This window comes from Leopardus geoffroyi, chromosome A3 (genome assembly GCF_018350155.1).
Source record: "Leopardus geoffroyi isolate Oge1 chromosome A3, O.geoffroyi_Oge1_pat1.0, whole genome shotgun sequence".
Taxonomy (NCBI): Eukaryota; Metazoa; Chordata; class Mammalia; order Carnivora; family Felidae; genus Leopardus; species Leopardus geoffroyi.
Window position 1 is genome coordinate 131,750,478 of NC_059336.1, and position 19,110 is coordinate 131,769,587.

At 49.9% G+C, this 19,110-nt stretch overlaps 1 protein-coding gene across 11 annotated transcripts in view; it reads right to left on the reverse strand.

Annotated features, from left to right (window-relative positions):
* Window positions 1-19,110, reverse strand: part of LPIN1 (lipin 1) — a 130,632-nt gene that overhangs the window by 41,538 nt on the left and 69,984 nt on the right. For 4 of the 11 annotated variants that reach the window (XM_045447687.1, XM_045447688.1, XM_045447692.1 and 1 more), the window contains 7 exons: window positions 12,116-12,316; window positions 11,270-11,365; window positions 9,157-9,219; window positions 7,888-8,195; window positions 5,916-6,041; window positions 3,472-3,579; window positions 47-176 (listed from right to left, as the gene is read on the reverse strand). In XM_045447687.1, the coding sequence (XP_045303643.1) occupies window positions 47-176; window positions 3,472-3,579; window positions 5,916-6,041; window positions 7,888-8,195; window positions 9,157-9,219; window positions 11,270-11,365; window positions 12,116-12,316 (1,032 nt within the window). Of the gene's footprint in view, window positions 1-46; window positions 177-3,471; window positions 3,580-5,915; window positions 6,042-7,887; window positions 8,196-9,156; window positions 9,220-11,269; window positions 11,366-12,115; window positions 12,317-19,110 lie in introns of those variants that run through there. The other 7 variants (XM_045447690.1, XM_045447694.1, XM_045447693.1 and 4 more) reach the window with 5 other exon arrangements.

Here is a 19,110-nt window from a genome sequence, read left to right on the forward strand (position 1 = left end):
ACCATCTTTGGTGTATGGCAGAACGGAGGCAGGGGGAGAAACTTACCTTTGCAGCCTGGGGCAATTCTCCCCAGAGCCAGAGCATTTCTAGGTTATTCTTCTGCACCGTCCTATCCACGGCCTTACTGACCAATTCCGAATCGCTTTTAGGTGTTGAAGGTCGGGAGCCTGAAGGACTTAAGGAAACACAAATCCACGATTAGACTGGGAAGAGACACTTTTCTTAGATGTTTTCGGTCCACAATTCTACGGTTCCAACAGCCCAGACAATGCACACAAGCTTCATGACATTCCCACCTGTGGCCACCAGGGGGCCACAGAACGCGCGGCAGGTGGAAGGCACCTCCCAACGTGGGCCACCTGCCCGCCCTGCTGGCGAATTCCAAGAGGAGAAGGGGCATTTAGAAAGGAGAACCGAGGAAAAGGCAGATGACAAGAGAAAGGGGGAAAAAAGTGTTTGTTCTCACCTCGCAACCACCCATCTTTCCCCACCTCGCCCTGAGCTCACCTCCCCTGCGTTCTCCACGTCCAAACCAAGTCTGGCAGCTCTCAGCTGCGGAGGGGTCCCGCCTCTCGCAGACACGCCCCCATCCAATTCTACATTTAACACATTTACGAATCCGCGCTGGCTTCGAAAACAGGGAACTGTTTCGCGTGCCAACTTTGCCACAAATGCCGGATGCCAAAAATACACTCGCTTAGCGTGGCACGAGCCTCTACGTGGAGATTTTTACAAAATACGAGATCTTCCAGGAATCCGTCAAAGACCCACCCGTCGGCTAAGGCTCGTTCTGTAACAACACAGCCTGAGGCTGAATTCTCAGGCCAGCTTTTAAGTGGCTAGAACTTGTGTTCTCATCCCTCTATTTTCTGTATCTCTACTCTTTGGACAGGAACGAAGCCTTCCCTCTGTCCAGCCAAGAGTGACCGGCCAGGAGTAATCATCTTAATCTATAAACTTCTCACAGCATCCTGAACAACATCCGGAGGAGAAAAACATAACTCACTTAATCATTCCCTGCCTTTATTCTCCCACATCATTTCCCCCAGCATTAAACGATGATACTGCACGAAGCAGGGGATGACCCTCTTCCCCAGACCTTCTAGTCTTGTGAGCCACCACTCACAGCCATACTTGGCCTCGCGGCCCTGAGTTCGAGTTCAACTCCAACCGAATACACCTTCCCGTCAGGACGAGGAGCGGTCTTGGACGAAACCCAACTTGTATGAAACCAACAGGGACCCTTCATGGCCAAATCGGTCCCCAGCTCTGTCATCAAGCCATCTGGACCAGACTAACCACTCTCTCTCCCTCCTCCATTTCACACTGAGGTGCTCATAGGCTGGTTCATCGCCCATGGCGCCCACTGCCCAGCAAACCATCTAAGCGGTACGTTGCCATGGGGTGGCCCTCACGCTCTATTTCACCGGCACGTGTACTGGACGTGTGTATACAACGGGACACGTCTCCCAACACACCCACACACCCTCTTCTGCCCTCTGGGAAGTGGTCCCACAAGAGGAAGCCGGAGTGCTCCCTACATCTGAGGGGTAATGTGCTCATCCCCTTCCTACCTCTCTTGCTTCCCTCCGGTCCTACAATTACATTTTTCTCCGAAGGGCCAATGGTCTTCGGGCACCGGTGTGTCCACAATTACGTATTCAACGTACGTGAGATCTGCAGAGGGGATGTCGTGGCCGCCAGCGTACCTACACAATCGTCATCACAGAAACAGCGCGCTGCGATCGGCTCCCTGTCCTCAACACCACGGCACCCAAATCTCACATCGTCTGCGTAACAAGCTCCTGCTGTTCGATTCTATCACACAAAATATGATCTCTATTTTGTTACAAAGTCCGTGGAATACGGAACTGTCTTACCCGCTGCGCTCAACGAAGTAAAGCCCTTGCCACTGAACTTGCCCTAGAGGAGGAGGGGGCCAGCAAACTTTGTCTGGGAAAGGCCAGAGAGCAAACGGCTCAAGCTTTGTGGGTTACACGGTCTCTGTCACAACTGCACAATCCTGCCACCGCCGTGACGCCAAACCGGCCCCGGACGACGCGGGAACGAACTGGCCGCGTGCCCACAACACCCCGAGGATGGGTGGAGGGCCGCGCGTGGCCCCACCAGCTGCAGTCTGCCAACCCCTGCACTAGGAAGAAGGCAAATGCTGACCACCGTTCTCTCGCGGCACCAACTCCAGAATCCCTGATATTCTGATCCTTTGATGGACGCCACAAGCCATAGGTTTCCAGAGAAGTATCCAGGGCTGCAAATCCGCATTCACAGAGAACCAAACCGGGCGTGGAAGCCGTAAGCTAGGAGTCCCGTCTCTCCCGCGCAACACGCCACACAAATGGCAGCACATGGGCACCACCGGCCTTTGTCCAAAGCGTGCGGTGCACAAACACGTGCGCACGCTCTATGGGATCCAGGCTCACAGAAGGTGAACCGGGGAGAAGACTCCCAACGCCGAGGGTGGCTGATGAGAAGAACGGTGGTTCCAAAGTTTCCCACCACCACATACTGGACTTTCAAGATCAAGGGCTGTTCAAAGCAGGAGGCTTACAAGGTCAATGACTGATCTTCATAAGTAATGCATTTATTAGCCACGTTAATAGTTTTCAGGATTCTGGCAGCCCCAGTTAGGCAAGTCAGTTTTAACCGTTCACCGCTTCGCGTACTCTTTTTAAAATGGTCTCTCCTCCGCACATGTAACCCCCAAATAAAGCACCTCCTGAGACCTGATTCTTTAATCACGAAGAAAAACAGTTTCCTACATAGAACTTACTCATAGCTTCGCTGTTAAAGGCTATAAAGTAAGCCGTGTAGGTCCACCACGTAGCTTAGAGTATGGGCGACACGGAGGGAAGGAGGCCGAAATCACAGACCACGGCATCCGAGGAATATACAAACCTATATCTATATAATCCGAAACCTTAAGATCCCCCTGTGCTAGTCTCTGAAATTCCATTCTAGAAATGTTGTGGAAACATGACTCCATTATTCAGGAAGTCTAAAAAGCTATTTAAAGGAGTTATAATAACTTCCTCTATACTAAAGATCTTATAAACTTATTTGCTGAACAACCCTCGAGACAAAAGGAGGATCATGTTCCCAACTTTTATTTCATTATTCTGTTTTGCACAGCACTCCACAAAATTAGGAAGGACTCTCTGCTTAATCACTACTAATGCACAGAGAATCAAATTTAGTAGCGAAAAAAACATCTAATAATCTACAAATGCTTAAAAACATCGAAGGAAAATAATCATCTCTGTGTATTTGCTTCATAAGTAATTCGGTTAGTCGAATAGATTTGTAAGCGTTAGATCACGACTTTCACTTGCGTGACCTCTACGGGTTTTCTGCATAAGTAATTTGGTCAATGGTAAACAGACTTTTACGTAAGAGTTAGAGCACAATTTTTATTAGGGAAGACATCCAACTGGGGAAAAAAGCCCCTCTACCTTTCCGAAGCATAGAAGTGGGAAGGCCGTGAAGGACAAGAGCTAGAAAGGCCTCCCTCGGCCACAACTGCCAGGCGGGGGGCAGTCCCTTGGCAATCTATCAGGCTGCTGGATACCACGTGATAGACATTAAAAGAAAGAAAAATCATAGGTCAATTAAATTACATTTCACATAAATTCTTTGACTAACTCTCCACAATAACATTTGTAAGACAATGAACATGCTTAGGCATCCGACTCCCGCAGAGGACTAGGGGACTAGCTGTTGAAATCACTAGGAAATCAACATGAATTTTTTGTACCACAAGAACAGGAAACTGCCAAAAGACTCATTTCACTTTCTCTTTCATCCTTCTGCCCATAAAAGATTGTTTTTCTCTGGTCAGAATTTAGTGCTTGATCAAGCTGCATACACCAAAGACTTGATCATCTCTGCTGCCAGCTGTCTCTTTAAAGAAAAGAAAATGCGTAATTCCAAGTATGGAAATGTATCTGTTTATCCTAATTTGTAATTGCATTTGACAGCAGTCAGACCCACATGATCTGACATGGTCGCTGTTCTGGATTCAGACAGGAAAACATGAGAGACAGAGAAACATTCCCAGGGTTGAGTTTAAAACATTTGTTTTGGGACGCCTGGATGGCTCAGTCGGTTGAGCGACCGACTTTGGCTCAGGTCACGATTTCATGGTTCGTGAGTTCAAGCCCCCGCATTATGCTCGCTGCTGTGAACACAGAGCCTGGAGCCTGCTTTGGGTCCTCTGTCTCCCTCCCTCTCAATCCTTCCCCCGCTCACTCACTCTCTCACAAATAAACAAAAAATAAAATAAAATACTTCTTTTAAATTCTTAAAATGAACGTGGAGCGTTTGAACAGATTTTTCAACCCCTTAGTGGTTTCTAAGTATTCCACATAGTTTTCTTTCTAAAGTACCATGCTTTTCCCTTAGGGTTCATCTCCACAGATCTAGGGGGACAATGGAGGAGGTTCCAGAAAGGTCTAACATCTGCACTGTCCATCACGACAGCCACAAGCCACACGTGGCTACCTAGCACTTGAAATAGGATGTGTCCCAACTGAGATGGTCCACACATGTGAAATTCACAATGATCTTACACATTGCGAAATACCTCGTTAATAACTTTCTGAAAACTAGTTATTTGATGATGTTTTGCATATGCTGGGTCAAAGGAAATATACAAAAATTAACTTCATCAGTTTCTTTTAACCTTTTAAGGATGGCTCCTAGATTATTATAAATGACATACGGAGCTGGCGTTATGCTCCTATTGCACGGGGCTGGTCTGCAGACAGACCGCCACAGGGAGGCCTCACAGGCCCCCAGCCCCACCCTGGTGACTAACACTCACGGTCATGGTCCTGGCTGGAAACCAGGTATGGGACACATCTATTTTTCTGTGACTTCGACCCCAGTGCATGCTGCTGACTGTGCTGTGGCATCAGCAAGGTCACTCTAGTCAAACTTGAACCAGGAGTGTGTTTGGCAGACTCTGGAAGGCAGGGAGGCAGGAAGCCTTTGTGACAGGGGCTCCTACACTTTCACTAGAAACTAGGAGCACCTCCAACACATTAGGAACAAGAACGATCCAAGGAAGTCATCAGTTCGCACACCCCTGCACATTTGAGACTTTTCCCCCCCAGTGGCCCTCCCTCCACCGTGAAATTTCAACCCCATGGCCAGACTGTGCAACTGCTTATGTGCTGTGGCCCTTCAGAGGCCACGAGCCATTATAACATCTAAGAAGTCTTTGCTGCCCAGGAGCCAATTTTTTGGTCTCAGTGGGGGTGAGACCATCCCTGCTGAGGACACACGGTTTCCATCTGTCCCCTCCCCAGTTCTTCTGAGAAGTGCTCAGAGGGGCTCACGTGCTCTCCGAGTTGGCACTGACAGAAGTCTCTGGAGTCTTCGGGAGGGCAACCTGCACAGGGAGCAGGTCTGGTCCTCCAAGTTTATACCGGATTCTAGGGTGACTTCAGACTTCTTCTCAGGGAAATAAATATCCTTGAATTCAGCAGAAGGCATTAAGCATGAGGACAGGGCATCATTCTAACAGCCCAGAACCACCTCGGGGGCTCCTGGAGCGACAGCTGTGTTCCTGAACCTTATCTGAGAGCTAAGTGTCAGGAAAGGCTCAGTCACCTGTTCTCTCCCACTGACACTTAGCACTGAGTAACTTAAGTGGTCTTTCCTTCAACGTCACCTATGGGGAGCCCAGAGCCACGTTGGCAGTTTGACTGGGATATCAGAAGTTTCTGGTCTGCCCATGTCCTTTTTCGATCCTGATCCGTACCTCCTACTCTAAACAGCATTTTTTCACTTTTTACGTCTACTTCACTCTTTTATTAAACACACCTCCTATAACTGACTTCAAATCCTCTGGACGAGGGTGCGCGAATGCACACGCTTTCCCCCAGCAACCTACCTTGCGCTGGGTGACCACTCTCTATCAGAATTAGGGTACGATGCTGACTGAGGGTAAGTCATGATGGGGGAAGGGTTTTCCTTAGAAACCTCTTCTTGGAATGCAGACAGATCATTAGGAAGAGTTCTGGAGGAAAAAAAGAGAAGACGAAAGTCAAGGAACTATTAGTGATACATTCACACTAAAGGCAAGTTTCCATTTCATACCGATTATCTCTCAATTGTTTATGGAGTAACATGACCTCCTTCTACCACCCGGGTATACTGCGGGCAGTAGAGAGGGAAAAAGTGAGACAGAGACACATATAAATGTGTTTCGTGCGTTGGCCGAATTGCAAATGTGAAGTGACTGCATTCAAGCACCTGGGCTGACAGACGTGTGTGATGGTTACACAGCCTGCTGTATACACTGTGACACCAAAACGAGACCCAGGAGGCTGTCAAGGTCTCGCTGTGCACGGGTGGGGCTGCCGAATAACTGAATGACCACACACAGATAATGCTTCATCCAGCAGAACAAATACGTGATAGAGACCAAAGGAATCTTGTAACTGCAAAATGATTGCAGATCTGTCTTGTTTCAGGTAGAATGCCTTCATTAAAAAAATAGGACGCGCTATTTCACTCACGCGGAGGCCATCTGTCCGTATGTTTGGTGTTCCCTGAGGTATCTATCACCAACCAAGTTCTGGAATGAAAAGCCACACAGGCATGGCAACTATAATAAGCCCAACCACCAGCTTCTGGGCCTGCAGCAGATTAGAGGCTATAGTTAGGAAAAGGGACATTGCCAATTTGCCTGTATTTTTAGCCAAGAAAAAAAATAATGTCCTATTTTGAATAATGAAGCAGAGGGATACTCCTGATGTCCCTTATCCCTTCTTGATGCTAACAAGATACAAAAACAGTCATCAAAAATGATACCGAATTACATAAAAGTCTGAACCATCAAGCTCTCTTACAAAGGAGTTTTTCTCTTTGAAAACTGGCGGTTGTCACCAAAACAGCAACACACAGAAGCACAATGTCACTGCACTGTCAAAAGCAAAGCAAAGTCAAACAAGATGACTGTTAAACCTTGGGCCTAATCAAAACTGAAAACGGGGAAGTTTGTTTGGAGGGAAAACTGGCCATGTTCTACACGTGCTTGTAACCTGAAGTCTATCACAGATCAGGCCCTAGCTAGAAGCCAGTCCGACTGCCGGGAACACAACCAGCGTCCAGATAAGAGCAGGCAGGTTCTGGGGTACCTGGGTGGCTCAGTTGGTTAAGTGTCTGACTCTTGATTTCGGCTCAGGTCATGATCTCACGGATCGAGCCCTGTGTAGACAGCACAGAGCCTGCTTGGGATTCTCTCTCTCCCTTTCTCTCAGCCTCTCTCTCTCTCTCTCTCTCTCTCTCTCGCTAAATAAATTTAAAAAATAAAAAAAATAAAGAGTACACAGGTCAGGTTCTGAAACTATGGTTTGGTGCAGCAAGTATTAGTTTGCTCAGTTCTCTGTTCCTTGGCTCTGTCCTAGAGGTCGAAGTTACCAGACGAGGAGGTCTGATATGACCAGCTGCCTCAAATCTCTATGCTACTTTAAGGCTGGGTCCACAGAATTCTAAAACTCCATCCAAAATGGGGCTCCTGGGTGGCTCAGCCGGTTAAACGGCCGACTTCGGCTCAGGTCACGATCTCACGGTTCACGAGTTCCAGCCCCGCGTCGGGCTCTGTGCTGACAGCTCAGGGCCTGGAGCCTGCCTCGGATTCTGTGTCTCCTCCTCGCTCTCTGCCCCTGCCCTGCTCACGTTCTGTCTCTCTCAAAAACGAATTAAAAAACACTGAAAAAAAAATGTGTTTTAAACTCCATCTAAAATACATTACCATAAGAATAAGGAATTCTGGGGGAAAAAAAAGAGTTTCTAAGAATCATCTTAAAAAGTCAACGCGCCCGACTCGGACACAGGTCCTGCCTCTTGAGAGCCCCTACCTACTGCCGTCGGGCGGGTCGGCCTCCTCGTCGGAGCTCATCTCTATGGGAAACATGTCTTCGTCCTCAGATGTGTTCATGTTGTCGTCTCTTTTCAGGGTGTCCAGCTGGGACTTTCTCCTCCTTTTTCTTCTCTTCTTCACTAAAGAGCTGCTCGAAGGGGCCTCACTGGGAGGTGAGGCCTGGGCTGACGTGCTGGGGTCCAGGGTTCGGAGCCGATCTACTGAGCTCCTTTTCAGCTGGCACTCCATGTGGGCGGCTCCGTCCGACAGGATAGGGGAGGTGGCCAGGTACATGGGGATCACTTCCTACGGGACAAAATCGTTTTCAGAGTCTCATGAATTTGGGCATAAGGAGCAGGATGCTGCCAAAGGCCGGCCAGGGTCCCTGTAGGAGCCTGAGCGCCCCTGGCGAGGGCCGCGCGGGGCAGGCCGGCTGGACGCCACGTCTGGGGGGGTGCGGCGGCCAGACCTGATAGCCGGCCACAAAGTCAACGAGGCATTAAATGCCATTTGTACTGAATCCTGCGTTTTCCTAATTGTAACAAAGCAAGGTACTTAGTGACTTCAGGCCACCAAAAGCCAGCTGTGTTTGAAATATCTAAAGCAAAGAGGAGAAAAGGGGCTTTGAGGCATTCTATCACCCTAGGATCTGGACTCAATTTTGCATTTCAGTGTGGGTAAGTATGTGCGTGCATGCTTGTGTGCAAAAGGGAGAAAGAATGTGTATGTATTTTTTCATACGCACTGAATTAAGATGACAGTAATTAAAAAAAAAAAAAGAAAAAAAAACACCTGACAGCCGCCGCCGCCATCCCCAAACCTGCCGACAAAGACAGCACATCCTGGCACATAGCTGATGATTCGATACTGACTCTCTTCTTAAAAGCAAAAGGGAAAAACACACAGCCTGTCAATTTAACAGTCGTTTAACAAGATTTGGCAGTTTTTAAAAAACTGTAAAGATCACTGTATTACCGAATGACTTATTTATTATGCGACACTCGTGGACGGCCTTGAGATGGGGTTAAGAGCAAAGAAGGGTCCACAGGCTGGATAGGGGAGAGGCAGATCGCCACAGGCAGGTTGCGGGGGGAGACCGCATCCTGGGGCAATCCAGAGATGAGGGACACAGGCTTCCCGGGCTTCCGGCGGCCTTCCAGGGGTCGCCAGAGGCAGGCGTAAAGGGCAGAACGCGCTCTGGCCTCCGAAGCCCCGTCCCACCCACAGGCACCCTCAAGGCCAGCACAGCAGGCCCCCGGGTCTGCACCTTCCATGACAGCCTCGCCCCAAACGCGTCTTCAACTCTCACAGTGTAAAATCTGTCCAGAGCTAAGGGACAACAGAAATGTAAAATGCAAGCATCCATCTGAGATGGAAAGAATCGGTAATTACGAATTAATGCTTCTCAGAGCCTTCCCTTTGAATAGGAAGACAAAGATTGGCAGGGACTCCCCCCTCCTCCCCCTCCTCCCAGCCCCCCTCCCCCACCGCCTGGGGTTATTAAGGGATGAAGGGTATGGGACGAGGACGCTGGTCCTCCTTTCATGTCACACCTTTGGGTGGGGACAGAGCCTGGGACGGTTTTATTCTGAAACTGAAATTACGGGCACTCGCGTTAAAGCCTGGAGCTGTTGAGATCTGCTCCTTTCCCATAAAGCTGCTATCTTCCTGTAAAGGAACTCGTCTAAGTGGATTGTACTGAGGAATCACGACAGGATCCCTCAAGGTGGCTTTCTCGATGAAGGAAAGAGTTGAAAAGTGGTTTGTCTTAGAAGAAAACATAGCGGTAAATTGTCATGACCTTGGATTTGGCAAAGGATGCTTAGCTAGGACGCCGAAAGCAGGACTAACAAAAGGAAACAGAAAGAGATAAACTGGATTTCATCGACATTTAAGTTTTGTGCTCCAAAGGACACCATCAAGAAAGCGAATAACTCTCAACAACTCAATAATAAAAAGACCAAAACCCAATTTAAAAAAGATCTGAGTAGACATTTCTCTAAAGAAGATATACAGGGGCACCTGGGTGGCTCGGTCGGTTAAGCGTCTGACTCTTGGTTTCGGCTCAGGTCATGATCTCACGGTCTGTGGGTACGAGCCCTGCATCGGGCTCTGCGTGGACAGTGCGGAGCCTGCTTGAGATTCTCTCTCTTCCTCTCTCTCTGCCCCTCCCCCACTTGCGCTGTCTCCGTCTCTCTCCAAATAAATAAATAAACTTAGAAAATCGACATTAAAGGAAATATACAGACGGCCAATAAGCATGTGAAAAGATGCTCAACATCATTAGTCATCAGGGAGATGCAAACCACATCGAGGCACCCCTCCACACCCCCCAGGGCGGCTGGAATCGGTCAGCCGGCAAGTGTTGATGAGGATGTGGACAAATCAAGACTCTCCTGCACTTCTGGTGGGAGTGTAAAACGGCGCAGAGCTTTGGACAACGGTCTGGGGGTTCCTCAAACACTAACCACAGAGTTGCTACGTGACGTAGCAATTTTACTCCTGGGTACACACCCGAGAGAAATGATAAGATATGTCCACACGAAGGCGCAACATTACTCATCACAGCCAAAAGGTAGAAACATCCCATGTGTCCCTGAGCGCACGAAGGGATACACAAAATGGGGGACATGGATACAACGGGCTGTTATCTCGCCAATACGGGCTACAGAATGGATGAACTCGGAACACATGCAAAGTGGACGAAGACAGGCACAAAAGACAACATGTTGTAAGACTGAATTCGTGTGACGTCCAGAACAGGAAAACCTATACCAGCAGAAGGCAGGGTGGTTGCTTAGAGCTCAGGCAGGAATGGGGGCTTGAGAATAGGCAGGTAGTGGCTAACGGGTACAGGGTTTCTTTGTGGGGTGATGAAAATGTCCTGAAATTGACTGGCGACAGTTGCACGTACAAGAGACAATACTGAAAGCCACGGACTCGTATCCTAGAAAAATGATAGATCATCTGGTACCCAAACTGTATCTTAACAGAGCTGTTAAAATCTTTAATAAAAAATGCAAGGGATTTGGTCACTCACTAAACAGAAACTAGAACAGTCAGCCCTCTGGGATTTGACACACCAGTGCCAAAGCTGTATGCTTTGGACAACAGCTTGGATGTGCTTTGGTTCCCGTCTCCTTGGACACGATGGGCACGCGGAAGCAGGACCGGTGAGCCTTGTGTGGACATAGCACGCACCCACCCATCTGGCGCAAAAACCCTTGGTACAGGGAAACAGCCTCCCTTCTCTGCCGTGATGGTCTACACCGCCCAGCACGAGCATTACTTCGCCACACAAACTTCCGCTGCGTCCTCTAGATAAGCACTGCTCGAAATTCAAAACTAGGAAGTAACACTGACCGCCCAGCCTTCCTTACCTGATCACTCTCAGTCTCTTGAACAAAAAACGCTTCTCCATTGTCTCCCAACTTCATGTGCAAATTCACGGATTCCCCGTTGATTTCTATGTCAACCTGAAGGAAAAACACACCCCACCGCCACAGGAAACCTCATGGGGGATGCCGTGTCTCTACATACACATATTTGAATCACATACACCCCCGAAGGATCTCACAATTCCAAACCTCAATCAATCAACCCAGGCTTACGTGCTCTCCGCCATGGGAAGTGGAGTCTATTTGCCCCCCCACCCACCCACCCTGAGCCCGGGAAGGCTTGCGATTGTGCCCAGCAAGCAGAGCACAACAGAAGTGGCTCTGTGGAACTCCCGAGGCCGGGTCAGAAGAAGGCCGGGTCCACCTGGCTCCTTTCCTCTGGAGATGCTCACCCTATATCCAGCCGCCGTGTCGTACGGCCACCCAGGCCACATGGAGAGGCCACATGTGGGCATTCTGGCCAACGCTCTCAGCTGAGAGCCCAGCCGAGGGGCCACCAGCCATGTGAGTGACCGCATCTTTGGAGTGGGTCCTCCAACTGAGGCTCCAGATGGCAGAGGGCAGAGAAACCCCAGCCTGGCCACGCTTGGTCTGAATTCCTGACTCACAGAACCCACGCGCTTAATAAGTAGCTGGTTTTTGCCACTACGTTTTGGAGCAATTTAACACCACAGTTGGAGATAATATACTTGTCAGTTCAGTGACCAGCCCCTTCCAGTGTGAAGCCACGATCCCAGAGGTCCAAAGCTCTGTGTACAGACAGAAATACGATGATTTTTCTCTGAAGAAAGAAACCATATCCCAGGTCACCGGGCCCTACGCTCTTACCACTTTCTCTCGGGAGCGCAGGACCCCCATCTTCCCAAAGCGCACGTGGAAAGGGGAACACTGAAGGCTCCCGTTGGGTTGGCGGACGACGATGATATCAATACATCCAGACAGGGTGGCAGGATTCAAGCCCTTGTAGAGTTCCTTCACAGTGACGAACACCTGGCCCGCCAACTGCCCAACGTAATTCATGGTTTGAGTCTGGAAAACAGAGGCACAAACACACACACAGACGCACAATTAATTCAGAGAAGGCCATCTCTCTAGAGTCAGTCCAAATGGGCTCATGGTCACGTCAAACACATGTGTTTACACGCGTGACTTTCACAGCTTGTTCACATCATCTTGGTCCACTGGAATGAGCCCGCTATCCACCTACCCCCGACCCGGTCAGCAAGCCCACAAACCTCCACAGCAGCGGCCCCAGGAACCCCAACTGGTAGCACTGGGCTCTTCCCCTCTGGGCCTACGGTTCTTGCTTACGGCACCCTTACGGCCCCTGCCAGCCTCACTCTGTCGTCACATGTAGGTTTTACACACGAAATCTCAAGACTCTCGAGAAGAGACTGTATTTGCTACCTCTTAGTAGCAAATCTATCCCCCCCCCCCAACCCCGCCATGCCAAAGAGAACAGACCATCAATAATATGAGTTGAAAAAAGTGGCTGTTTTCACTTGAGAAGGAAAAACAATGACTTTTATTTAGAACAACTTCCATCCTGGTCTTGGCCTGCCTATCTGACTCTGGCCCATGACTCCAGGAGACATTCATTCAAACCACTTTGGTTTGTCTGCCCAGCTAACCAACTGAAGTCCGGTCAGCAAACACCCGGGCGTCTCCTCTACAAGGGGCCTGGTGGCGGGGACACAGAGATAAAAAAGACCAAGTCCCTGTCCCCTGAAGGGACCCACAGGCTCATGAAGGCGACAGAAGTAAAACACAAGGAACTAGAATATGTCACTGCTATGTCTGTTCTAGGCAGACGCTAAGGGCCATGACCCAGGGAGGCGGAGGGGCCATGCCAGGGCAGGGAGGTGGGAAAAGGTGGACCAGAGCCCTGCAGGGGGTGCTGTGCCCGTGACAGAGGACATGCAGGGAAAAGATGGAGAGTTTAAGCCCCGCTGGGAGGTCCGGACGTTTCTAGGTGGCAACGCAAAGCCACCGCAGATTTGGGAACGACAGAATGATGATTCGATCCATGATTTCAAGGAAGTGTCATGATAATGATGTGCAGACTGGCCAGAAAAAGCCAGAGGCTGGAAGGCTAAGTGACGGCTGCTGCTGATGGTGCAGACAAGACGCCGGCCCGAAAGGAGGCCACGAAGAGGCAGCCGGACATGCTCGGGTCCAGGGGCCCGGCCGTGAGCTGGTGCCATTTTCGGGCTCCCACGGCCGCCTCAGTGCTGGTCCTCACCGGCCCACCTCGGCAAAGCCCACCCTCCGGTTCCACGGTCTGGCCCCGTCGCGTGCCCCGATGTGACTCACAGACTGGCCCACAGCCCTTGGGAGCCAACCCTGCAGCCATCGTCTGCCATCCACTCCTCCTGGCTCTGCCTCCCCAGGCCTCGTGGTCTCAGAGGTGACTGCACCCCCCCCCCCACCCGGGGTACCTGTCCTCAGGATGCAGCTCCCTTGGGGCTCCCTTCTTGCCAGCCTGCGGGTCCCTTCTTCCCCGGCTTTGCTGACCTCAAGCGAAGGCCCGGTCAAACCTGCACTCCCCTCTCCTCTCTGTGCACTTGACCGGGCCTCCTGAGGCCACGAGCATGGAGGGTTTGCACGCTGTGACTTCCAATCGCTGGACCCCAAGACCTCACCCTCCCTCCCACCCATCACGCCCCGATTCGTCAAGGTGACCACCCACCCTCCATGGGGGTGTGAGGGACCACGCTGAGCCCACCCATCTTTGGGTCCCTGACAACGATCCCGGCGACCACGACCTTGAGTACGCACGCCTGTCCCTGACCTGTTTGCGCAGTTCGGTTCTATGAACTTTCTCGCCCTGATGTGTCCCTGACTTGGCCCTGTGCTTTTCCTGTCACTTGGCGAAGCCAGATTGTCCCGGAGGCCAAGGACCAAGCCTTCTCTTTTTCAAGTGAAAAAACCAAAAACTACCTTTCATAAGCCTCACCTCAACTCCTGTGACGTGTGGAAGTGAGAGCAGCACCCCAACCCCCCCGCTTTACAAATGAGGACACCGAGGCTCAATGCTGGCTAGCCAAAAGCCCTGTAGGCAGGGGGCAAACACGAACTGTTGCTTTAGGGCCAACTTAGAACAGGCCAGAACCCTAACAGCAATGAACAAAACCTCCAGAGAAAAGAGCGCAAGAAAGCCCCGACTGGCTCACCGTACAATTTTAAGTGGCACCCTCTGGATCGCCACCACCCGTCTCCCCCAGAAAGAGACAGCAGACCCTTCTGTGCACACATGCGGAGACGCGCTCGGGCCAGCCTCCCTTAGACGGGGTCTTCGTGACGCGGTCCGGCACCCACGGCTAACACAAGTCACGTGGACGCGAAGATAGAAAATGGCATGATTTCTAAATCTGTGTAGCCGTGCAAGCTAACTGACTTCGTGTAACAGGGGAGAGGGGACCGTTCCTGGAGATGAACAATGTGGAAAAAAAGGATTCCTTGGAACCCGGATACATTGGTTTTGTTTTAGGGTTTTTTTGTTTGTTTGTTTTTTAAAGATTTTATTTATTTTTTTTTTTCACTTTTTAAAATTTTTTTTTTTTTTTTATAATTTACATCCAAATTAGTTAGCATATAGCACAATAATGACTGCAGGAGTGGATTCCTTAGTGCCCCTGACCCATTTAGCCCATCCCCCCTCCCACACCCCCTCCAGCAACCCTCAGTTTGTCCTCCATATTTAAGAGTCTCTTCTGTTTTGCCCCCCTCCCTGTTTTTATATTATTTTTGTTTCCCTTCCCTTAGGTTCATCTGTTTTGTTCTCTTAAAGGGTTTTTTTTTAAGGAAGCCTTATGCCCAAGGTGGGGCTCGAACTCATGACCCCGAGATCAAGAGTCACAGGCTCTTCCAACTGAGCCAGCCAGGGCCAAGAACCCTGATATTTCTTCTAGGGAATCATTTTACCAAAAAAAAACAAACAAACAAACAAACAAAAAAAAAACCCACCACCTTGGGGCGCCTGGGTGGCGCAGTCGGTTAAGCGTCCGACTTCAGCCAGGTCACGATCTCGCGGTCCGTGAGTTCGAGCCCCGCATCGGGCTCTGGGCTGATGGCTCAGAGCCTGGAGCCTGTTTCCGATTCTGTGTCTCCCTCTCTCTCTGCCCCTCCCCCGTTCATGCTCTGTCTCTGTCCCCCCAAAAATAAATAAACGTTGAAAAAAAAAAATTAAAAAAAAAAAAAAAACCCACCACCTCGATGTTCAATGTAGATTTTAACATACAGGACTCACCGAGAGGGGTAAACCTCTAACTCTATAGCCAAGTGTAAGCAGCATGAACATTTTTGTACGATTTCTCTCACGTGACCAGGTGCTCGAGTGATTCTCACAACAGCGCCGTAGACACGAGGCCTTTCGGACAAGGAAACTTAAGGACAAGCAAAGGTGCAACGAGGCAAACGCCCAAGGTCACAGGCCTGGGTTCGGAGGCGACCTCTGATTTGGTTCTGTCAGTCCCCCTCCCCTCTCCCTGGCCCCTTCCGGCTTCATCACCCTCAGCCGTGGGCCCTGCTGGTCCCTGAGGGACAGGCGACCGCCTCCCTGCATCGAGGCCCCCAACCCGCGCCCCAGCCCCTGCCCCTGCTCACACGGCCAGGGACCCACCGGCCAGCACGCCGTATTCCCAACAAAGAGGATGCTCGTGACTGGATGGTACTCCCACATGTCGGCATCCCAGCTCCTCATCTGTGAGACGAGGACATCTGCCTGGGTGACCTGCGAGGTCCGATGGCCTGAAGATAAAGCCTGAAAGGGCATCTTCAATAATTCAGACTAAATGGTGCTCTGCTCTCCCGTCCTCAAGAACAAAGCTTCCCTCCCCCGTGTCAGCGAGCAAACTCAAGGCTGTTGTGCAGAATCTGAAGATTTCGAAGGTGGCAGGACCCTGGGTTGTTATTCCGACATCTCGTTTGACAGAAAGAAGCCCAGACACGGAAGGTGACAGGCAGCGCTCCCCGTCTCCAAGAGACGGAGCGGGACCCCGACAGCCTGATTCCCGGTCCTGCGATCGTCCCTTCGTGCGTGGTGTAATTTTCCCACCACAAATAACCGGAAGTTACTTTGCTATCTTCAGCTACCCCTTCTATTGAATAACGTATTTGCAGATCGGAAAATATCTCCATTTGGAAGCAGGGAACCTGTTCCATAATTCTTAGCAAATGACAAGATCGTGGCCCCACCTGGCAATATGCTCCTCGGTGTCTACAGGGACTGTCTTAACCAACCACGGAGAATCTTTTAGGAAGGCGACTGCTTGGATGAATACTATCTGAAACACGGGAAAAACACGGGTTGGCAAGGCTGGGAAGAAACTGGAATCTACGTGTGTTGTTGGTCAGAATGCGAAACGGTGCGGCGCTGTATATGGAACAGTACAGAACACAGTTCCTCAGAAAATTAAAAACAGAATTCCCATATGACCCCGCCATTCCACTTCTACGTATAGATCCCCAAAAACCAAAAGCAGGGTCTCAAAGAGATTCTTGCACACCCACGTTCCCAGAAGCGTTATCTCAATGGTTCCACGAGGTGGAAACCACCCAAGTGTCCCTTGATGGATGATGAACAGATAAACAAGATGTGGTGTATACATCCAATGGGGGATTAGCCTTAGAAAGGAAGGCAATTCTGATACTTGCTACAACGTGGATACACCTTGAGGACATCACGCTAAGTGAAATAAGCCAATCACAAAAGGGCAAATGCCTTATGTACGATTCCACCCACATAAAGTCCCTAGAGCGCGGAAACCCCTAGAAACAGGAAGTAGAAGAGTGATTATTACCCTCGGCTTCAGGGAGGAGGGAAGGGGAGTTAGTAGGAAACAAAAGCTGGAGCTGGAGGGAGGGATGGACGCGCCAACAGGGTGAAAGTCCTTATACGAAGGTTCTGAACTGCACACCTGCAAATGGCTGAGACAGTCCCGTTTTCTGTGACGTGTACGTCACCACAACCTTAAAAGGGGGTGAGCGAGAACACTGTACCAACCAGAAGTCATTTCAGGAAGATGAATAATGTTTGCCTGGACCCAGGAGGCACGGGACAGCCTTTCAGGGGAGGAGGGGGGCGCCCGGTTCACCCCCAGCTTCTGCTTGGCTGAGTGAGGGGTGCAGGCAAGTCGGGGGGCGGGGGGGGGGGTCCATGGCTCTTTATCTCTCCTCTTCCAGGATTTCCTCTAAATAAGCGCTGGGCAAATACTGGGAGAACCCAAGAACAGACGAGCTGGACAAGGAAGAAGGTAATCTGATTTCCCTCAAGACAAGAAGCCAGACCAGCCAGCCTGAGATGGACTCCGTCCCTTCACCGGCTCATCAATCTCATTACCGTCCTCCTTCCCCATGGTCACTACCACTCCGGGTCGGGCAGTGAGGGGAATGTTTTGAAGAACAAAGCATCTTAACTACCTCAAGCATAACCGAAGTACCACCTGTAAAAACACAAACCAAAATGCTTACGCATCCAGTGGGACAGAGGGGCACGCTGGAGACACCTGCTCCTTACTCACCCCATACCGAATCCCTGTGAAGTCTAGTGGTTTTCATCTCAAAACTCGGCAAATGGCTGCTTCACCCGACAGGGCTTCGTGTATCACGTGAAACAGGATCCCACAGCCTATTTCAGTGGTATTTTGAGGAGACATAAGCCAAACCCCACATAAACATCGTCTGGCCAAACGAGGGTTCTCCAGACTCTACTGTGGGTTTTTGGAGGTTAAGAAACATATAAGATGTCATACACATAAATGTATAAATACAGATAAATACGTATTAAATGTTATTTGTATATTTTATATTTATATATATTTTATGTATATATTTTATATATATGTGTGTGTGTGTGTGTATATATATATATATACACATATATATATATATTTTTTTTAATTTTTTTTTCAACGTTTATTTATTTTTGGAACAGAGAGAGACAGAGCATGAGTGGGGGAGGGACAGAGAGAGAGGGAGACACAGAATCGGAAACAGGCTCCAGGCTCTGAGCCATCAGCCCAGAGCCTGACGCGGGGCTCGAACTCACGGACCGCGAGATCGTGACCTGGCTGAAGTCGGACGCTTAACGGACTGCGCCACCCAGGCGCCCCATATATTTTTTTTTTTTTCTTAAACAGGGCATCTTCTAGCTTTCCAGAAGATATTCTGAGGCTATGACATCTTATGGGAATAACGTCTTTCCAGACAGTTTTCCCCAAATTAGAAACTACTGTGGTACTTATATTAGAGCCAAACAGATAAAACACAAAATCCAAAAGCATAGGGGCGCCTGGGTGGCTCAGTTGGTTGGGTGGCCGACTTCGGCTCAGGTCATGGTCTCATGGTCATGGGTTCGAGCCCCGCGTCGGGCTCTGTGCTGACAGCTCAGAGCCTGGAGCCTGCTTCGGATTCTGTGTCTCCATCTCTCTCTGCCCCTCCCCTGCTCACATTTGGTGTCTCTATCTCAAAGATAAATAAACATTAAAAAATTTTAAAACAAAAAGACAAAAAAAAAAAAAAACAAAAAACCCAACCAGTTACCCCATTTCTGATGCAGAACCCAGGGCACCAGGTTGGTGAGATGCTCAGAGTAGCACGGCCAGCAGCAGAGTGAGGGCGGGAGCCCAAGCTGAACCCCGAGACTCCCCTGCTCTCCTCCACGTAGTATGAAACCGTAGTATGAAACCGGTATGAATGGGTGAGGCCCAGTTAAAGAAAATCGGCCGCGTGGCTTTAGAAAAACAGATCTAAATGTCACGTAATATTCAGCCCCGGTGGACAGGGTACCCAGTGCTGTATAGACGATCATAGATTGCAATTAA